Source organism: Chinchilla lanigera, unplaced genomic scaffold, assembly GCF_000276665.1.
Source record: "Chinchilla lanigera isolate Chin_1 unplaced genomic scaffold, ChiLan1.0 scaffold00050, whole genome shotgun sequence".
Taxonomy (NCBI): domain Eukaryota; kingdom Metazoa; phylum Chordata; class Mammalia; order Rodentia; family Chinchillidae; genus Chinchilla; species Chinchilla lanigera.
Window position 1 is genome coordinate 1,487,774 of NW_004955451.1, and position 20,782 is coordinate 1,508,555.

Genomic DNA, 20,782 nt, shown 5'->3' on the forward strand with positions numbered 1-20,782 from the left:
CCCACCCCACCCCACCCCCGCAGCTCTTGATGGAGAGCTAGCGTCCCACCCTCTCTCCAGGGACACAGCTCTGACTGCTGGTCTTGGCCTCCTCACCAGTGCGTTTCCCAGCTCCAGCCTCCTGAAGAGGGTAGTTACAACACTTTTTAGCCAAACGGGTCAAAAGTCTCTGTGATTAAGACAGTGGATCATAGGTCACCACAGTGAATGCCGGAGGAGCCCAGCCAGGGAAGAGCACATTCCTAAGCAAAGCTCTGCCTGGAGCAGATGGGCCCCCTGGCAAGTTGTGAGAGGCCCACCTGCCCGGTAGAGCTGGCTCCTGAGGACCTGGTTTGAGCAGGGCACCCCCTGAAATAGCCTCCACAGAGGCTCCACTGATGAGGAGAGGCGGGCTCACCCCCACCCACTGAGGCCCCTCTGCCTCCGGGAGCACTGAGTGCTGGCGATGCAGGAGGATTGTCACAAGCAGCCGCTTGGGGCACACGACCACCTGTCCTCCATCTGGCCTGACAGGAGCCCTGGGATTGGTGGCACTTTCTGTCCCGGGGAAGCAGAAAAGCAAATGACCTCCGTGGCAGAGATTAAGCAAGAGGCGGAGCAGGGCTGGAAGGTGGGAACAGATTCCAGCCTCAGAGCTCTGCCCACCTGCAGGGAGGGACCTGCATGGGCCACGGCCACTGTCTTCTACGGAATGGACTCACAGGGGGGTACAGCAGGTACAGCAGCTCCCAGGGGAGATACTGCATCTCTACAAAAGGCCGCAAGGGGAGCAGCGCTGGTGCAGAGCTGGAAAACGCAAAGGGATTCTTGGGGAGCAAGAAGCGAGGGCCAGTTTCCCTTGGGTGCACGCTCTCCTAGCCTAGAACCTTCTCCCCACCCCACTGCCTAGACCCTGACCTCCTCATGGTCCGCCTTATCCTGTTTCCACCCCTAGAGGAGACGGGCAGAGGGCAGCCCTGGCACGGGGCGGGAGGGCCCTGTTCTCAGCGGCCTCGGAGGCTGCTCTGGGAGTCGTGCTCATCCCTGAGTTCTTTCCAGCTCATTCCGTGTCTCTCCTTCCTGCCCCTCCTATCTTTGGCCATCTGCTGGCTGACAGGAAGCCATCAGAGGGAGGGAGGCAGGGGGAAGGGAAGAACTTGTCAGTGTGACTTTATGTGGATGCCCGGAACACTCCGTGGCATCCCACATTTAAGCCTCCGCACAGCCGGATGATGTGGGTATGTTAATCTCATTCTACAAATGATAGAACTGGCTGAGAGAGATGGAGGACCTTGTCCCTACACCCATAGCGCCTCAGCGGCACAGCCCAAATTCTAGCTCTGGGTGAAATACTTTGTTCATCCTGCTGGGCTACGTGTTTGTTGCTGTGCAGAGATTTAAATTTACAGAAAAACTTGAGCACAAAGCATAGAGGCTTCCCACGTGCCTCCGTTTCCCCTTCCTGCGCCCAGTGTCACAGCTGGCATTGGTGTGCGGTGTGCTTGTGGTGCAGCCATTCTTCAGAGCTGGTGGTGCCGCTGTCCACATGCAGAGGGTCTGAACATCACAGAGACGGGGCTCCCCTGGAGGAGGCTGCCATGTTCTCTAGCACCTCAATGCCAAGGGAGCAGAGCCTCCTCCTCCCGGGTTGGAAGGAGGGCAGCAAGGCTGATTATCATGGGGAATGTTCAGGGCAGCCCTATGCGTGGGGCTGAAGGGGCCACAGACCCACTACCCACTATATAGGGTCTCACTATGTAGTTCAGGCTGGACTGGATTCACTATGTAGCCCAGGCTGGCCTCGAACTCATGGGGATCCTCCTGCCTCAGCCTCCCGAGTGAGGGGGGATTATAGGTGTGGCTACCACACCCAGCCCCTAATGCTTTCTGAAGTCTCCTTCCCACTTAAGAGTCTGTGTACACAATACACATGCACAGGCCTCACCCCCTCCCTCTCTCTGCTTCAGAGTCGCACTGGTGCTACGACATTCAAGCCAACAGCAATCCGGGCAGCTGCCAGAGTGAGTCCTACCAGCCCTGGGGGCAGGCCCTTCTGCAGGGCAGGGTGTCCAGGTGGAGGTGGAGACTCAGGGAGGGTGGGGAGGATGAGGGTGCCCCTCCCCCACATCAGCCTCTAGCCCCCCCCCCCAGTGGTGCTCAGGGAGCACGGGAACAGGGAGCTGAGCCCTCACCCACCCTCCTGTCACTGAGAGGCTAAGCGCCTGGGAAATAACTCAGCAGCAGCATTAAAGAGAGAAACATATTTTGCCATTTTTCCCAGCACAATGGAGAGCTGGTTCTATTCCAGGGATGTCTTTTCAGGGGAACCAGGGAGATGGTTCTTGGCACTTTTTATTCAGATGACCAATTTCCGTGCAGTCTGCTTTCTTCCGGCCCAGCCCCGCCCTGCGCAGCTTGGAGTTGCCGGTGTAGGATGCCAGGCTCCTGCAGGAGTCACTGCCTCCCCACTAGCTGGTTACCACCGAAATACCCCTCCTGGAGCCTGACCGCACCCCAGAGCTTACAGTCTCTACACACACACACACACACACACACACACGCACACACACACACACACACGCACGCGCACACACTGCCACTCGTGGGTATGTGGGCCTGGCTCCTGACCCACAGCCCCACGCTGTCCCTGCTCAGGGCCTGACCAGTGGGGTGGAGAGTGCCAGAAGAGCCACCAGTCCCCCATTGACATTGTCACCCACAAGGCCAGGCTGGACCACAATCTGAAACCCTTCTCCTTCTCCGGCTATGACAAGAAGGAAAAGCGGACTGTCAAAAACAATGGGCACACAGGTGGGTGACAGGTGCGCGGGCTCCCAGCAGGGCTTTGGTGCAGAGACCCCTGAGACCCTGAGGACAGGGAGGGCAGGGCTCCAACGGGCAGGGTGGGCCAGGCCCAGTACCCCTTTGCTGAAGTAGGGCTTGAAAACCCCACTGGGGAGGGTGGGGCAGGCAGAGAGGACTTCCAGGAGGAGGAGGGTGGAGGAGACGCGTTCTAGCTGCTGCTTCAGTCATTTCCCCAGACCAGGCTGGGGCGGGGGAAGGGAGAGTTCCAGGAAAAAGGAGCACGGTTAGCAAAGGCACGGAGGCGTGAATGCGAGGCGGAGGTGTGAAACAGCTCGGTTGGGGGAACGGAGTGTCAGTGGTCATGGAAGGAGGATGGGGAGTCGTGCCGGAGGGCCGCGCAAGGCCCTGGGAGGAGGTCACCGGGGCTGAGGAGGCTGGACGTTGCCCCGGGGTCACAGCGGAGGAGGCACCGGGGAAGAGTCCCATTTGGGGGCAGCAGCGAGTGTGCAGGAGAGGCGGAGCCAGCAGGAGCCAGTGAGGTGGTCGGGGACGCAGGCTGCGCCACCCTGTCCCAGCCCAGCTCAGGGTTGAGAGAGAAGGTCCTGTGTGGGTGGCGCTGGGATGGGCAGCGAGGCCGAGGGGAGGCCGTGTGAGAACTCTGCCCCCCTCCGTCCCCCAGTGATGGTGTCGCTGGAGCCTGATGCCAGGATCAGCGGAGGAGGACTGGCCGCACAGTATCGGGCCACGCAGTTGCACCTGCACTGGTCCGAGAGCCTAAACAAGGGCTCGGAGCACAGCCTCAACGGGCAGCGCTTGGCCATGGAGGTGAGGGTCCCTGCCCGCACTGCAGGGCTCCGGGTGTGGAAAGGGGGCTCCGGCCCGCTCACCTCCCCTCTCTCTATCCCCTCTCACCACCAGATGCACATCGTGCATGAGAAGGACACAGCCAAGGAAGAGGCCCCGAACCCTAAAGACAAGATCGCAGTGCTGGCCTTTCTGGTGAAGGTAGGGCTCCCAGTTCCTAGCGGAGAAGCTGAGCCCCAGGATCCAGAGAACCCCTGTGACTCCCAGAGGCGGCGCTCAGAGCCTCAATTCTAGAAGCTGCCGGCCCGCTCCCGGGGACCCTCCGCAGCCACCTTCCCTCTCATTGCAGGAGGGAAATGAGTTCAATGAAGGTTTCAGGCTCCTGGTGGAGGCGCTGGACCATATCTCCAAACCGGGTGAGTCCAGACAGGGGAGGAGGCTACCTTTCCCCACAAAGGAAGGGGCAGGGTGGCAGGGCAGCTGCTCTCAGAGCGAGGTGTGTGAGCGGTTCTCTCCCCCACCCAGAAATGAACTTCACCATGGAGGCAAGCAGCATAATGGACCTGCTGCCCAAGGAGAACAAACTGAGGCACTACTTCCGCTACCAGGGCTCGCTCACCACGCCAACCTGCGATGAGACAGTTGTCTGGACTGTGTTCAAGGAGCATATTCAGCTCCGCAGAGACCAGGTATGCAGGGACCCAGCAAGGTGCCACCTCTCGCTGCCTGGCTGCCCAAGTCTTCTCCTTCCCAAGTCTTACCTCTATCTGGCCCAAGGGTGCCCTGGGTTGGGGGAGCCCCAGGGAGTGAAAGTCCATTGGCTCAGTCCTCTGGGGAAGCCGATGAGAAAGATCTAGGCTATTCCTGCACTGACGGCTGGGTGGGAGGCCATGGAAGGGGTGGTGAGAAAAGGTTTCTAGAAAAGTCACGGGGAGCTGGCCAGGATAGGTAGGAAGCCGTTGTCCTAGGGAGAGATGTGAGCTTGGGGGAAGGCCTGACCTTGGGGCTGGCCAGTAGTTGCTTAGTAGCCATGGGAAGTAGTTCATTCATTCAACACATGGTACTAGGTCTGCTCTACTCTAGCCGCTGGCGAGAGAGCCGTGACCCAAAAGGACCCTCATCCCTGCCCTCGCCTTTCCATTCCAGATCAGTGACCAGTGGCGTCAATGTCACTGCCAGTGGGAATTTGCTAGGAATACTGATTCTCAGGCCCACAGACCTACTCAATCAGATATTCTGGGGTGAGGCCCGGGTGTGTGGGGCCCACCAAGCCCCCCACAGATGCTAACCTGTGCTGAATTCGAGAGCCACTGTGCTGCAGTTACAGTGATGACAGCAGTAATAGAGCGACCCAGGCCCTGCAAGCTGTGGGCTAGGGGAACTTAATGGAACGCCCCCAGCCACGGCACACACTTTACATCCCAGTCGTCATAACAACCTTGAGAGGTAGTGGCTTTGAGCCCTTGTTCCCGCTGTGGCTCAGCAAGGCGAGGCACCTGGCCCGAGGTCACAGCCGAGCAGGGCGTGTGTGCACCTGCCCCTGCCCGCCCGCCTGCCGAGCCCTGCCCCTTCCGCAGATCCTGGCGTTCTCCCAGAAGCTGTACTATGACCAGGAGAAGAAACTGCATATGACGGACAATGTCAGGCCCCTGCAGCCCCTGGGAGACCGCCTGGTGTCCACGTCGCGGGCCGCTGGACAGCTGCTGCCCACGGCCCTGCCTGCCCTGCTGCTGCCCACGCTCACCTGCCTGGTGGCCAGCGTCCTCTCATGATGGTCAATCCTGGACGGTGCTCCCTGACCTCAGCCTTCAGAGGACTTGGCTTCCGGTCTTTATGTTTCCCAGGGTGGACTTTGGATGATTAAAATATGGGTATATTTTTGGAGAAACCTTTTGCAAGCCTGTTTATAGCTTCCCACAGCGGCCTCTGCCTGTGCCTATGACCCCACCCGTCCCAAGGCAGGGGCTCTGAGGCCTGCAGAGTTCTTCTAAACAGGCACTGCCCGCCCGCACCCGCCCCCTCCAGTGTAAGTTCCTGTCTCCACCCCACTCCCTTCGGCCCGACTCGTGGGGTGCCCACATGGTGAAAGGTGTGGGAGTTCCAACCTCCTCTCTTCAGTGGGGGAAACTGAGGCCCAGGAGGGCGCAACTGGACAGAGGCCCCTGGGGCCAGGGCAGAGCCCACCGCAGCAGCGGCCCAGTGCCTTCTCTGTCCTGGAGAGAGCAGGGTCGCACGTGGCCCGGCTCAGGCAGGGTGGGGAGCCGGGGCTGCATTTGTTGGCAAGAGCCCTTCTTCAGCATTTACGGCCCAGGCATTGGAGATAGGGCCGTGGAAAAGCAGAGGAAAGTGCCTGCCCTCCTGGTGCACAGACCTGTGCAGAGTCAGACTGTAAATAAAAGAGACACAGGGACACATCGTCCGGGATGTCGGAAGGCGGTCAGTGCTGCGGAGACAGTAAGTCAGGGAGAGCAGAGGCCGGGACAGGGACATGCGGGAGAATGGAGGAGGCAGGGAGGCAGGCTGTCTGGAGACTGCGTGCTCGGGCGGCAGGAGGCTCCGGCTGCGCAGGCACAGCCAGGAGCGAGGGGGAGGAGCAGCCAAGCTGTGCGCAGAGGGAGCGGAGGGCACAGACTCGGTCTTGGAGGACCCTGTAAGGACCCCGGAGCCACCAGAGACATGGGACATGGTCAGCGGCACAGCGGAGCAGGGGCTGTGGCGGTGAAGGCAGAGGGAGGCACAGTTCCCAGGCTGCTGCCCAAGCCCAGGAGAGGGCTTGCGGATGGGTCGGCAGTGGGGGTGACAGGAGGAGGAGTGGGACCTACCGGAAGGACCGCCCCTCCCCCACGCCACTGCGTCTCTAGTGGTCCTCTTCCCCCCTGGGACTGGGCAGGGAGAGGCGGGAGGGAAGGGTCCCTGAGAAAACCAGGGAGAAAGAAAGAAGGGACTCAGGACAGGCCCTGCAGCCCAGGCCCTGAGAGCCCCCAGACTGTCAGACCTCAGGATCCACGCAGGCCGGGATTTTGCAAGAACACAGACCTGCGGAAAGGGCCACCTGGTGGCCTTGGTGTGCTTTCGCATACTCCCAGAGGCCTGGGTCCTAGAAGGCCTTGTGGTCTGTTGCCTAAACCTCCCACCATATGCCCCCCAGTCCCTGGCCACCCCAGCGAAACCCAGGGAGAAGGAAAAGAGCTGCTCTCCCTCCTTACCACCCTTCTCCCTTTCCATTTGTGACCAAGGATAAGTCCGCCCCCCACCAGTGACCACACAGCTGGGGGAGGGTGTTGCGGTTGCCGTGGCAACATCAGGCAGCCTGTTCTGCAGGGGGTGTGCAGATGGCCAGCAGAGGCTGTTTGCCTTTGCCTCCCACACAGCCTGCGGGGGAGGAGGGACCAGGCTGCCTCCCCCGGCTCAGGACTTTGAGGTCAGACCCGTGTCTCCCACTCTCATCTGCGTGTCCACCCCATTTCCTGGCGGACAGCAGCAACCAGCGAATAACGTGGCAGCAGAACCAGGACATCTCAGCTCTTTGCAAGAGGGAAGCCCTGGCTTCTCCCACCCGGGGGGGAGCACCCCCACCCCTGCCCATCCCCGTCTCCTAATAATAAACCCGGCGGGGGAAGCCAGAATGGGCACAGCTCGTCCACAGCCCGGGCCACCTCCCCATGTCCTGCCTGCCCTCCCTGCGGCTTGGAAGCAGAGCAGGTGCTGCCAGGGCACAACTCCCAGCAAGGTCACCTGGCCGTCACCTGGCCAGCCGCCGCAGGAGCCAGCAGTGTGCTCCCAAGGCTCCGCCCAACGCCCTGGAGCCCGAGGTTGACTGGTGAGCACTGCTTTGGCCCAGCGAGTATTCATAAGCGCTTCCCCCGGTGAGAGTAAATTCACCCCCTCTGCACTGCCCCGCCTGTCCCTCCCTCCCCCGTTGCCCCACGCCCTGGTTGGGGGGTAGCGCAGCAGAAGGGACTGGCTTGTGACTCATCTATCTTTCGGTCTCTGAGAGATATTGAATTGGCCTGGGCCCAGTTCTCCCCTGAGCCAGTTCTCTTTGTGGGTGCAGGGCTACCGGTGTCAAAGGGGGCCTAGTTTGGGTCCTCAAAGCCCTACTTTCATTCACTTCTTCAATGACCATGTTGGGTGTGTGCTTACCTGTACGTACACACACACACACACACACACACACACACACACACACATTCACTGCAGCTCCCAGCTGTGGGGAAGCCATAGGGCCCTTTTCTGGAGGACTTTTGGCCCAGGATGTGAAGCACATGGTTGAATTCCTGCTATGTGCCAGGCGTGTGCCTTCCAATCCCACTGAAGGGGTGCAATTTCTCCCCCTGCATGGGTGGGGAAACTGAGGCCCAGAGAAGGATCAGGGCCTGGGTCCCACGCACTTCCTCCGCGCCCGTGGCCCGTTTTCTCCTGCGGCAGAGATGTCCCGGGAAGATGTGACGGGGATCGGGTGGGTGCGGCCTGCGGCGCTCTGTCCCACCCGGTCTCCACCTGCTGCTTTCTATCCCAAAGGAATGGGGCACCTCCCTGGCGTCCTGTTGAAACTTAGCGTCCCGCGGGAGGCGGGATAAAAATACTCTCCATGTATTTAGACAACTCTTGGAAGATAAACTTCCGCATCTGGGCTCTGGGTCTGCACACTCGCCGGCCCGCTTCCTGTGGCTCTGATCTGACCACGTGTGTGGAAGGAAGAGGAAGGGGAGGAAGGGTGCGAAGGGTGCCAGAACCCGGGCGCGGAGGGCGTTCGTGTGCATGCGCACGTGGACTGTGTAAGCTGTCACCAGACTTCAGGGGACGGCTAGACAGAGACACTTGTGAACGGTGCCGGGTGGGAGGCCACCTTAGGCCTCCACCCCAGGGGGAAGAGACAAGGAAGCTGGCACGAAGGCGTGGCTCTCCACTCCCGGCCTTGGATTAGCCACATACACAAGGGCTTGGTCCTGCCATCTAAGTCTCCCCCCAACCTCCCTCTGCACATGTCCTAGTGTCCTGTGGCTGCTTGTTTATCCGAGCAGGGGACAAAGGCGTGACCTCCTGGCTAAGGAGGATGTCCCGGGCCCGTGCAGGCCAGAGTGGGGCTTCCGCTGGAAGAGACTGAAAGATAAACGAGTCACAAGCCAGTCCTTTCCGCTGCGATTATGCACATGGGAGGCCTTTCGGGTCACTCTGAGTACTGGCTGCTGCCAGGCTTGAAAGAACAGGGAGAGGGCGAGGGGGGACACAAGGGAGGGATCCTGGGTATGTCTTAGAACAAGATGTATTTTCAACAAGATTTAATCTTACCACAAACACCGTTATTTCCTCTGTGCTAGAGAGTAAGAGAAAACCTAGACTAGGTCCTTCCTCTGAGAGTCCTGACCATAGGCAGACACATCAGGCACAGGGGTATAGATCTATGAGAAAGAGACAGAGAGAGGGGTACAAGGGCCCTGGAACAGAGACTTCAGAGTCACATGACCTGGGGTTGAATCTCCACCCACTGCCCCGAGGTGTCTTTGATATTTCAGTTCACCTGAGCCTCAGTGCCCTTATCTATAAAATGGGGTGATGACAGCCTTTACTGCATAGGGTTACTGTAAAGACATGAAGCCAAATGTGTTGGCACACACCTGTAATCCCAGCCCTTGGGAGGCTGAGGCAGGAGAATCGCTGAGAGTTCAAGATCAGCCTGGACTACATAATAAGGTAGACCCTGTCCCAAAAAACATAAAACAAATGAGCAAAACAAACAAAAAAAAACCTGGGCCAGTGACCTGGGCAAGAAGATGGACTCAATAATTTGTCATCATTATTAAAATTCCTCTCATTAGCCAGGCGTGGTGGTGCATGCCTGTAATCCCAGCACTCAGGAGGCTGAGGCAGGAGGATCGTTGTGAGTTCAAGGCCAGCCTGGGCTACAAAGTGAGCTCAAGTTTGGCCTGAACTGCATAGCGAGACCCTGTCTCAAAAAGACAAAAAAAATAAAATAAAATTCTTCTCATTAGAGTGCTGATGGATAGGCAGAACCTTCAGATGGGGCCACCGAGAGGAGCCTGGGGTTCTGGGAAGTGATGCAACTCACCTCTGTGGTAAGCAGCTGTCTTCTGGGAGAACCCACAAGGCCCCTTGTGGGGCTACCTTTCAGCCACCAGCGCACTACCCAGCACTACGTCCCAGCCCGCATGGAGGTGTCCCCTGGAGCAGGCTTCTTCTCCTGATTGTCTAGGATTCACCAGCATATCAGCGGGGAACAGGGGCCCGCTGAGCTCTGGGGTGCCCTGCAGTTCTTGCACGGGGTGGGGGCCAGGGCTGAATTGAGCTCCAAAAGAAAGAAAGCCTCCCTGTCCCGGGACCCCTCCTGCTGTCTTGCTTGGGGATTAGTCATTGTGGGGACCACTCTCCTGGAGCCCTTTCCGCTCCCCTTCCCAAGGAGCCCCAGGGCCACCGAGGTGTCCTCTGCTGTGTCCAGCTCTCCTTCCTGGCTCCGTCCCCAGCACTCCGTCAACAAGCCTGTCCCCCTGGATTTGTAGCAGGCTTCCCCAGCCCGAGGCCTACAGCGTCCGCATCTCAACGAGATCCAGGGTGGCCAGTTTCCTGTGCGTTTCAGATAAACAGCCAAGAGTTGTTTTAGGGTCGCCCCCAGGTGGCATGGAACATATTTAGGCTAAAACGTCGCTTGTTGTTCCTCTGAAATTTAGATTGAACTGGTTGCCCTAGAAAGTTTTTTTGTTTGTTTGTTTTTCTCCGGTACTGGGAACCAAACTCACGACCTTGCGCTTGCCAGGCAGGCGCTTTTTGCCGCTGAGCTAAATCCCCAGCCCTGCCCTAGAAAGTTTTATTTACAAGATTTGATGAGTCTGCCTCTATGCCACCTACCTGAGGAAACTCAGACGGAGAGAGAGGGGTGGCAAGAGAAGGGCACCCACTCCCTCCTCCTCTGCCTCCCCCACTCGCCCTACCTCTGTCAGGACCTGACTGGTCACAGTCTGGGGTTTTCTCTCCTGCAGGGAAGCCGCTGTGCTGGGCATGCCTCAGCTAAGAGCCCTGGGAAAGCCCTGCTGTCCGTGGATTCCCTCCCCATTTCGTTTTCTAATGACCCGGGGGCTTCGAGGCCAGTGCAGGGGAGCAGGTGGAGTCATGCGTTCTTCCCTCTTAGTCTCTGCCTGGCCGCAGCCTGGCTGGGCTGGAGGTTTCTTTCCTCCCCGCCACCTCTTGCAGAACGGAACCTCAGGCAGCGCCTGGCTGTCGTCCTGGGTAGGGTAAGGAGAGGCCTAGTGCCGGGATTTTATTTACAAACAACTAGCAACTCCATTGTGTACGTCCTCAGAGGTCAGAGGTCGGAGAACTCTCTTTACCTCATAGCCCAGAGTGCAGGAAGGGTGGGATCCAGATTCCGGGAGGGAGCTGAGCCTTTCTGTCCAAACTTCTAATTCCTTCTAATTCCCAGGGCCATCTCCTTGATCTGCGGCTGCGTTGTTTGCACATCTACTATCTCATGCCCAGCCCTGCCCAAGATACAGAACTTTACAACTGTTATCAGAGCCTGACAGCAACCTTTAGAACACAACTCCCTCAAACAGCTTCTGCTGGACAGCGGGACAGTAAGGCCAGCTACCATTTACTCAGCCAAAGCGATTCGATGTGCTTTATTTTATTTTGGTCTTTCTGAGACAGAGGTCTCGCTATGCAGTTCAGGCTGGCCTTGAGCTCACTTATGTAGCCCAGGCTGGTCTCAAACTCACAACGATCCTCCTGCCTCAGCCTCCTGAGTGCTGGGATTACAGGGGTGCGCCCCAACGCCTGGCTTTGATGTGCTTTATATCTCCATCTGTACAATAATTTTCTCGGAGGTATATTTATATTTTCCCCATCTTCAGATGAGGGAGTTCAAGCGCACAGGACACACGACTGAGCAGCGGTGGTGCCCTGATCTGAACTCAGATAGTTTGCTATTTAACCCCACTCTCTTCAGCTCACTAGGCTTTGGTGGTCTTTGGAGGAAGCAGGCTCAGACACACACACACGCACACACGCACACACACACACACGCGCACACACACACACACACACACGCACACATGCACACCAGTTCTTGCTGCTTCCCTTAAACGGAGCGCTGCTGGCTGGAAAGTTCCTCTTCAGAGTCCGCGTTTCTAGGAGTCCTTGCTCTTACAGGGAAGCTTGGGTGTAGAACTCACAAGGTCAGTCAGAGGTGATGGCAACCCCGAAACACATCAGCCACGCCCGAGCTGACAAGCTGCTTTCTTGTGATGGCTCCCCTGACCTCTGCCCCCCTGTCTCCTGTGCCCCATGACTCCCTGAGGGAGGCCCTGGAGGGTACCCCCCCAACCATCAGAAAATGCCTGCAGGATGAATGAACGAATAAAAGGAAAAACAATAACCAAGAATCGAATGACCAGGCATCTTTCCAGGGCTGGGGCTAAATATTTACCTTGCCCATTGGGCAACGCTGAGAGATAAACCCGGTTTTCTAAGCTTTATTTAAGCCAAATTTCCTTCAGTGACTGACACAATCGACCTGGCTTTGTTACAGCTTGGACAGTTTACATTTGTGGGGTCCTCCTCAGGCAGTCTGCTTGCTAATCCGGGGGGACCTGACCCTCCGTCCTGTCCTGCACGCCGGCCTCCTCTGGTCTCTAGGAGGCTGCAGCTCAGGCTGGGGTTTCCGAGCTCAGCCAAGGCGCTAAGCCCCAGCAGGAACTGTTCCAAGCCAGCGCAGCAGGACAGACTTGCCCGGGTCTACTTCCTGAGTCGCCACCTGCGAGGCACCTTCCTCAAGGGAACAGTTTTGAGTGACAAGTTGGATCCAAGTCAAACCTCGCAGTTGTAGGGCGGAGGGATTTGGAGTTTGCACGGCACCTGTCACAGGGCCTCCGCGGTCCCAAGGAGAACGGAAGGAGAACACTGTCCTATGGTTGGGGCGCGGCGCAAGCGCGTTCCACAGGGTTTGTGTGTTGCAATTTAATCCTTCTTGTGAGCTAACGAGAGGGTCGAAATGTAACCCAGCCCTAGTGTGTGGAGGCGGATCTTTCGGAAAGTGAGCCCTAGGATTAGGATTGGGGAAGCCCCATGATTGAAGACTGGTGGATTTATAAGAGAGGGAGAGAGATGACCGAAACACATACACACACATACACACTCACACACACACACACACACACACGTGCACACGCACACACTCCCGTCTCTGCACCACCCTGAGACTCAGCCAGTGAGAAGCCCATCAGGAGACCCGTGAGCCAAGCGGCTTGCCTCAGGTATTTCCGTAGTGATGAAAAGCTCAGATACGCATGAAAACAGAGGGACTTCACCGAAGCGCTAATACGGGGAGCAAGCCTCCCTGCCCTCAGAGCGCTCCAGTAGAGGACAAGGTGCCTGTCTGCGCGGTAAGGCCCACAGGAGGCAGTGGTGGTGTGCAGGGGTGACCTAGCAGATCCCGAAGTTCTGTGCGGCTGGCAGCTACCTCATGGCAGCTGGAAGAACTGGTTTAAGAGTGCATTTGAAGCCGGGTGTGGTGGCGCACGCCTGTAATCCCATCACTCGGGAGGCTGAGGCAGGAGGATCGATGAGAGTTTGAAACCAGCCTGGGCTACAAAGTGAGCTCAAGGCCAGCCTGAACTGCACAGGGAGACCCTGTCTCAAAAAGGCAACAAAACAAAGATGGCATTTGAGGGGGCTGGGGATTTAGCTCAGCGGCACAGCACCTGCCTGGCAAGCCCAAGGTCATGAGTTCGATTCCTGGTACTGGAAAAAAAAACAGAAAAAAAACAGTACCTTTAAGAGACCCTCTGGGCTTTGTAGGGGGGTTAGGATAAGATCAAATGAAACCTGAGTCATTTCAGCGCATAGCCTTTTCATTTTTTTTTTTCTCCCTTTTGAGGCAGGGTCTAAATTGCCCAGGCTGTGCTAGAGATTGATATCTTCCTGCCTCAGCCTCCCAGCGTGCTGGAACGACAGGTATACACCACCATGCTCAGCTTGAATGGCCTTTTATTGTGGCGGAGACAACACAATAACCAGCAAAGGCGCTGACTGGTGGAGCTGGCTGCTGCTTGGAATGTGGTGATGCTTCCGGGAGCGAGGCTGACTCCGGCAGGGGTCTGGCTGAGCACAGTGGTCAGCGCAAGCACGGTCGCTGATGAAGCATCTCGTGACTCCGCAGGCGCGCTGCCTGTGCCGCCGTTCCCGAGGAGGAGGGTAGCGGGCCCTGCTCACCAGCGTTTCTTTCCAGGTCAGTTATGGAACTGGGACTTTCCTCTACTCCTCCTCGATTGTCCATGTGAGGTATGATGCTTTCTGATATTTACGGCATCAGTGTTGGATTGAGGTCCGGCATTTCCATTACCAGCAAGGGTGGGAAGGATGAGGAAAGTGAAGTTGGGACCCCACATGCTGGGGAAGAGACAGTGGCTGCGGCTTTGGGACTCAGCGCGGTCAGGTCAGGTCTGAGTGGGCGCAGGCGGCCGGGGGTTGGCCTGCTACGTGGTGGCCCCGCCATGGCGGCCAGATGGACATGTGGTATTCGCTTTAGCGTCCTGGCGGCCAGGAATAAATGGTCAGGCTCAATTGTTCTCTGTCCCACCCCAGGAAAGGCCAGGAAGGAAAGGGCCCCAGGAAGGAAAGACCCACTTCAGTGGGTTGAGCATCTCCAGGTAGCTGGGTCCGGCTGAGGTCAGCCGGGAGCACAGGAGTCTCGGCTTCGGCGCCTGCTGGCTGCTGTCTCCTGAAGAGCTCATTTGCGCCCCGCGTCCGCCCCACTCCCTCGGAAACATCACCCGCGGGAGTGAGAGACCGTCACGTGCCCAGAGTCCAGTCCCCTTGGAGGCAAACAGCTGGGGCCCTTCTCTCTGCCTTTCTGGCCACCCCCCTTCTCCCCCTTCCTTCCTCTGTCCAACTCCTGAGGTCCCTGGGCCGCCAGAGGCGAACAGAACAAACCTAAGATGTCAGGGTTGGCGGCTGGGGATTTAGCTCAGCGGCACAGCGCCTGCCTGGCAAACGTTGTGAGTTCGATTCCCGGTACTGGAAAAAAAAAAAAAAGATGTCAGGGTCTCCGTCAAGACTCACCGCAGGGCCTCTGCTTGTGCTGTTTCTCATCTTCCGGGGATGGGCGCTTCCTCTCCTTATGAAACAGTGCTGTGCGGTTGGGCAAGTGCTGTCTGATGTAAAGCTTTCACATTCACTTTCTCTGGGTGCAGGGTGGTGGGGGGACCCTCATACCTTCTGAAAGGTGAGTCTCTTGAGGCTCCGGGTCTTCCTGCTAAGCAGGGAACCGCAGCGGGGAGATGGGGCGGTAAAGAAGCAGCTGGATTTGAATCCAACCTGGGTTTGAATTCGGCTCACAGCTATTGTGTTTTTGTGACACGCTGGGCAACTGACTTCACCCCACTGAGTTGCAAACTCCTTATCTATAAAGGGGGAGCATCGTGCCGCCCTCATAGAGCTACGGTGAGCTGCACAGCGGCTTAAACACGCAGAGCATGGTGCTTGGCACAGTTATTAAATGTCTCAGTGCCTTCTCAGCTTTTCTTCTAGCTCCATGCAGTAGCTAATCAATAAGCATTTGATGACTCAGTCACATCCTCAGCCCGCTCCCTTTCACGAACTCTCCCAAAGTGGGAGCATGTTTATTTGCAGCTTTAAGCCCCGCGGAGCTCTGCAAACAAGGAGTGGCGGCGCTGGGGGTTTAGCTCAGCGGCAAAAGCGCCTGCCTGGCAAGCGCAAGGTCGTGAGTTCGGTTCCCGGTACCGGAGAAAAACCAAAAAAAAAAACAAAAAAAACAAGGAGTGGCAGCAGTAATCCGCTCCAGCTGCGACAGTAATCCAAGGCCACAGCCCTGGGACCAGCTAGCTCCCTGTCGATGCCCGGACCCTGGAACAGCTGCAGGTAGCTGCGGCTCCTGGTGCTCCCTGTGGTTTTACAGGGAGAAGTGGGACTGGCTTCCGCCCTGACCGGCCTTCACACTACTTGGCTGGCTTTTTTTTTTTTTTTTTTGGCTCTCTTGCCAGAGATACCGCGAGCAGCAAAATGGCCTTTGGGAAGGTCCACCCTGTCACCACCGTGATTTCCAACAGAACAAATGCACTGTCTTGGGGGAGCTCCTGCTTCCCAATGGGGCTCAATCTCTGGGATCAACTAGGGGCTGCTGGAGCACTGCGAGACTGACATTCCAAAGGCCTGGATGTGACGGGTGCCTGGGTGCCCGTCTGACCTAGAGTCCCCCGGGGTGTGCGCGGCACCTCGCCCCCTGCCCTCGCTTCAACCTGAGCAACTCCAGCCCCGTCTGCTCTAGAAAATGCGCCTGGAAGGAAGGCCTGGTCCTAAACGGAAGAAGAAGGCCCCTGACCTATACCCACCACCACGCACAAGGGGAACGGAGGTGACGAGGAGGCAAGCCACCTGCCGTGGGCTGCAGTCCAACGCCGTGGACTGGACTTGGAGACGAGAGCTTTCCTGGGAGTCAGCTGGGACGACGGTGCTCCACTTCCGGACCCTGATGCAAGCACCTCCCGCTGCGTCCCGGCAGGCTCTGCGCATCCTCAGTACAGAAGTCCCGCCCCCCGCCCAGTTCGCAACTCAGGGGACCCGGGGTGTAGCCATCCGCTGCACAGTCCTGCCCTGAACTGAAGGAAACACGGAAAGAACCACCGCAGCGGCAGGGGAGCCTGTGCTCTGCCAAGGGCCTCGGACACCTCTACCCAGCGGGCACGCTTCTTCTTGCTCAGCTGCGCCAGCCCCCTCTTCCCTGGCATGTCTTCTTCCTTTCCAGACCACTTTTATTTTGGTACCAGGAATCAAACTCAGGACCTTGCCCTTGCCAGCAGGCGCTTGTCCTGCTGAGCTATATCCTTGCCCCCCTCTTTCTTTTCCTTTCCTTTTTTTTTTTTTTTTTTTTTTTTTTGAGACAGGGTCTCACTATCCAGATCAGGCTGGCCTTGAACCCACTGCGGAGCCCAGGATGGCCTCAAACTCATAGTGATCCACAATCCTCCTGCCTCAGCCTCCCAAATGCTGGGCTTACAGGCATGCACCACCACACCTGGCTCTTCGCAGACCTCTTTTAATTCCGCCCCTACTTTCCTTTCCCCTCACTTAACTTGATCTTGGACCTCCTTAAGCCTAGTATCCCTCCACGAGTTCCTCGTGAGCTGGTTGGGAGGTCTACAGTTCCTATCAAGAGAAATTCCAGCGAAAGTGGATTGTGTGTAGGAAAAGTTAAATTATAGCTAGCTGGGCGTGGTGGCGCACGCCTGTAATCCCAGCACTCGCGAGGTTGGGGCAGGAGGATCGTTGTGAATTTGAGGCCAGCCTGAACTGCATAGCGAGACCCTGTCTCAGAAAGACAAAAAAGAAAAAGTTAAATTTCGGCAAACAAAATGAGTAACAAGATGACTAAAATGAATCAGAATGTGTTTATGCACACCATATGAAAATGTTTCACAATGATTTAAAAAAATTTGGCCATGTGAAACATTTTTATTACAACTTGTGTGATCTTCACAGGCCTTCAGAAGGAGGCTCCTACCTCGCAGCCACCTTCTGGCTTCTCAGGTACCTTCAACTCAGCCTGCGCTTCAAGCAGGCAGAAGGCCTACGCTGCCTGTGGGGTGCGCTCCATCCTCTGCTCCCGCTGGGTCTAGATGCTACGCCCATTTCTGAGACTACGGATCCTGTTTTCTTTTTTCTTTCATTTTGGCTTTTTGAGATAGGGTCTCACTACGTAGCTCAGTTTGCCCTTGAACCCGAGGCGATCCTCCTCCTGTGGTCCCTCCTCGGCCGGGATTCCAGGCATGTGCTCCCACGCGAGGCTTGGTGTTGCTTCATGGTGCAACACACTTTTCCACTTAGCTTCCTCTAAGTACTTTGTCCCGCAGTGCAGTCTCCCGTCCTTAAACAGCACTTCATCAGAAACAATTTGTCTAGGAAGCTTTTGGTTAATTACTATCACTCTCTCTCACATGGATAGGCACTTACATTTCACCTTTCCTTAAATAGACTGGAAATAATGATTCATTCCCTGGAGCGGTGGTTTCCATAATCCCCAATCTGCAGACCAGTGCAAACCAGCTGCAAAAAACTCCCCCTGGGCTTGTTGCAGTACAGATTCTTGAACTGCATGAGACAATGATCTTCTAAATCTGGATGTAAGTGGGCATGGAACATACTTGGAGCCTCAGTCATGGGTGGGATTCTGGTGTTAGCATATTTAGCCAGCTCCTAGTCAGTGTTTTGTTTTGTTTGCCTTCTTTTGTTGTCTTTGGTCTTTTCGAGACGGGGTCTCGCTATGCAGTTCAGGGTGGCCTTGAGCTCACTTTGTAGCCCAGGCTGGTCTCAAACTCACAACGATCCTCCTGCCTCAGCCTCCCATAATTTAATCCTGGGATTACAGGCGTGCACCACTATGCCCGGCTCCTAGACGAGTCTAATGATGACCAGAATTGCCAGGTTGGGACATGCTGTACTCAGTCAACCCTGGCACAGAACCCTGGACACAGTAGGCGCTCCTGTGATGATGCTTATGCCTATGGGCCGGTAATAAACTTATGATAACATTATTGTTATATTTTACCTGTGTTCTGCTTCCCTAAGTGAGGCAAGAATACTTTTATATCATCTGATAGGTCCATGCTCTATGCCTATTTATATATATGGTCTATTTCTCTTAACAACCTCTGGAAATAAAGTGGTATCCTCATTGGGCAGAAGAAATCTGAGGCTCTAAGGAACTTGTTTTAATTCATCGTTCTTGCAGCAGCAGAGCTGGAATCTGGTCAGTTTAACCCTTATACTTACTTGAGGCCGTGAACTGGTGGTACTGTTTTTTGTTGTTGTTTTTTGAGACAGGGTCTCACTATGTAGTGCTGGCTGATTTGAACTCGCTTATGTAGACCAGGTTGGGCTCAAACTCAGCACTCTTCCTGCCTCAGTCTCCCGAGTGCTAGGAGTACAGGTGTGCGGCACCAGACACTATAGTTTATTTATTTATTTATTTGACACTATGGTTTAAATATGAAGTATCCTCCAAAGATTCATGACTTGAAGCTCAATTTCCAAAAGTGCGGCCCAGGAGGTGACTGCATCTTAAGGGGCACAACTTAATCAATGGATTAGCCCTATCTGAGTAGGTTATTATTAGGAGTTGGGGGCCTAACCCAAAGCAAACTAAATGCGTAGGGTATGGTGGTGCACCCCTGTAATCTCAGTACTTGGGAGGCTGAGGCAAGAGGAGTGCCGTGAGTTTGAGGTCATCCAGGGCTGCATAGTAAGTTCAAGGACACCCTGGATTACATTGTAAGACCTTGTCTCAGAGCCAGGTGTGGTGGCGCACGCCTGTAGTCCCAGCACTCGGGAGGCTGAGGCAGGAGGATCGTTGCGAGTTCGAGGCCAGTCTGGGCTACAAAGTGAGCTCAAGTCCAGCTTGAGCTGCAGAGTGAGACCCTGTCTGAAAGAGAAAAAAACAAAAACAAAAACAAACAATGCTGGAGCTCAGTTGGAGGAAGTCATCACTGGGTGCATTCCTTTGAAAGGTGTACCTCTTTTTTTTTTGTCTTTTTGAGACAGGGTCTCGCTATACAGTTAAGTCTGGACTTGAGGGGCTGGGGATTTAGCTCATCGGCACAGTGCCTGCCTGGCAAGTGCAAGGTCGTGAGTTCGATTCCTGGTACTGGAAACACCCCCCACCCCACCCCCCCGCAAAAAGTCTGGACTTGAACTCACTTTATAGCCCAGGCTGGTTTCGAACTTGCAGTGATCCTCCTGCCTCAGCCTCCCAAGTACTTTTGTCTTTGTACAAGGTTTATTAAATGTCTTTACAAAGCAGCCTCCATTTCAGATACAGCTGCCAAGGAGACCCTGTTAGTCTGTAGAGACCAGCTGGGGCACAGCAGGCAGCTCTGGCTTCCTACCCTTCTATTCTGAGATGGGAGTGGTAGGCAGCATCTCATCTGGGGGCTCTACAATGCACATGTGCTCAGGCAGAGGCTTCTGGGGGCCCAGTCTTACTACTTGGACCCCAGGGCAGCATGATCTCTAATGCCCAGCACATCCTGTCCGAGCAGCACATGGGCCGTGTTGCCCTAGCAGTAAATAAGGTCCCAACTGTGGTTCAATCATCAGGGCACCCACAAACTCCCTGGACCTAGCCCTCTGCCCTTGGAGTTTCCCTGACCCCACAACTTCACGGCCTGCGGCGCCTCCTGCGCTGATGAACAGCTGCACGGCGTAGCAGGCCCTCTGCACAGCAAACCCTCCCAGGAGGGTGTCAGGCAGAGACTTCCTGGCAGGGGCACACAGAGCTCTCAGTGCCACCTTTTCAGCCTGAGGTCCTATCCTGCCCTCAGGGAAGCCAAACTTCTGAACTGGAACAGTCAGTTCTTGGATCCTGCAGCACTTCTCACCGAGAACACTGTGTCCCGGGGGCTAAGAATGATTTCTGTCCTAGCTGGTGTAACTCAGACTTCAACTCCAGAGGAGCCGTCTTCAGCCAGCTCCCAGGCAACCAACTCATTCAGTTCAGCTTCGAAGATGCCATTGGGATGAACTTCCTCTTCTTGGAAACCTGCAGCGCACTCCTGCAGCCGTGTGCTGCCCAGGGGAAAGCGGAAGGCGTATTGCGTCTCCAGCCCCTTCTGTGGCTCTTTCCGTCTCTCTGCTTCCTGGCTACCGTGAGGTGAGCAGCCTTCCCCTGCCATACCCTTCTGCCAGGATTCCGCCTTGGAGCCAGACGAGGGACTGACTCTTGCCGGGCGTGGTGGCGCACACCTGTAATCCCAGCCCTCGGGAGGCTGAGGCAGGAGGATCATTGCGAGTTTGAGGCCAGCCTGGGCTACAATGTGAGCTCAAGGCCAGCCTGAACTGCATAGAGACACCCTGTCTCAATAAGACCACAAAAAAAAAAAAAAAAAAAGGGACTGACTCTCCAAAACCGTGAGCCACAGTAACGCTTTCCTCTCCTCCTGTAAGTTGGGGATTTTGTCCAAACATCAGAAAACTAGTAAGAGATGGCTTGTACCCGTGCTGCTTTTGTTTTTGAACTGCTATTTTGTCCAGGCTGGTCTTGAACTTCTGGGCTCAAATGTCCTCTGGCCTTAGCTCCCAAGTGCTGGGACTACAGGTGTGTGCTGCCTGCAACTGTTTTTATTTGGACGTATAATGTTTAAAATTGTTAAAAATTACCAGGGCTGGCAGT

At 56.1% G+C, this 20,782-nt stretch overlaps 1 protein-coding gene and 1 pseudogene across 1 annotated transcript in view; one reads left to right on the top strand and one right to left on the bottom strand.

Annotated features, from left to right (window-relative positions):
• Ca4 (carbonic anhydrase IV) overlaps positions 1 to 5,476 on the top strand; it is a 7,311-nt gene extending 1,835 nt beyond the window's left edge. Inside the window, exons 2-8 of the mRNA XM_005393960.2 lie at positions 1,947 to 2,000; positions 2,635 to 2,790; positions 3,464 to 3,609; positions 3,703 to 3,789; positions 3,938 to 4,004; positions 4,114 to 4,277; positions 5,166 to 5,476. Coding sequence (XP_005394017.1) covers positions 1,947 to 2,000; positions 2,635 to 2,790; positions 3,464 to 3,609; positions 3,703 to 3,789; positions 3,938 to 4,004; positions 4,114 to 4,277; positions 5,166 to 5,360 — 869 coding nt within the window. The 3' untranslated portion in view covers positions 5,361 to 5,476. The remainder of the gene's footprint in view (positions 1 to 1,946; positions 2,001 to 2,634; positions 2,791 to 3,463; positions 3,610 to 3,702; positions 3,790 to 3,937; positions 4,005 to 4,113; positions 4,278 to 5,165) is intronic.
• A 13,973-nt stretch (positions 5,477 to 19,449) lies between these two features.
• Positions 19,450 to 20,257, bottom strand: LOC102004232 (annotated as a pseudogene).
• Positions 20,258 to 20,782: the final 525 nt, after the last annotated feature.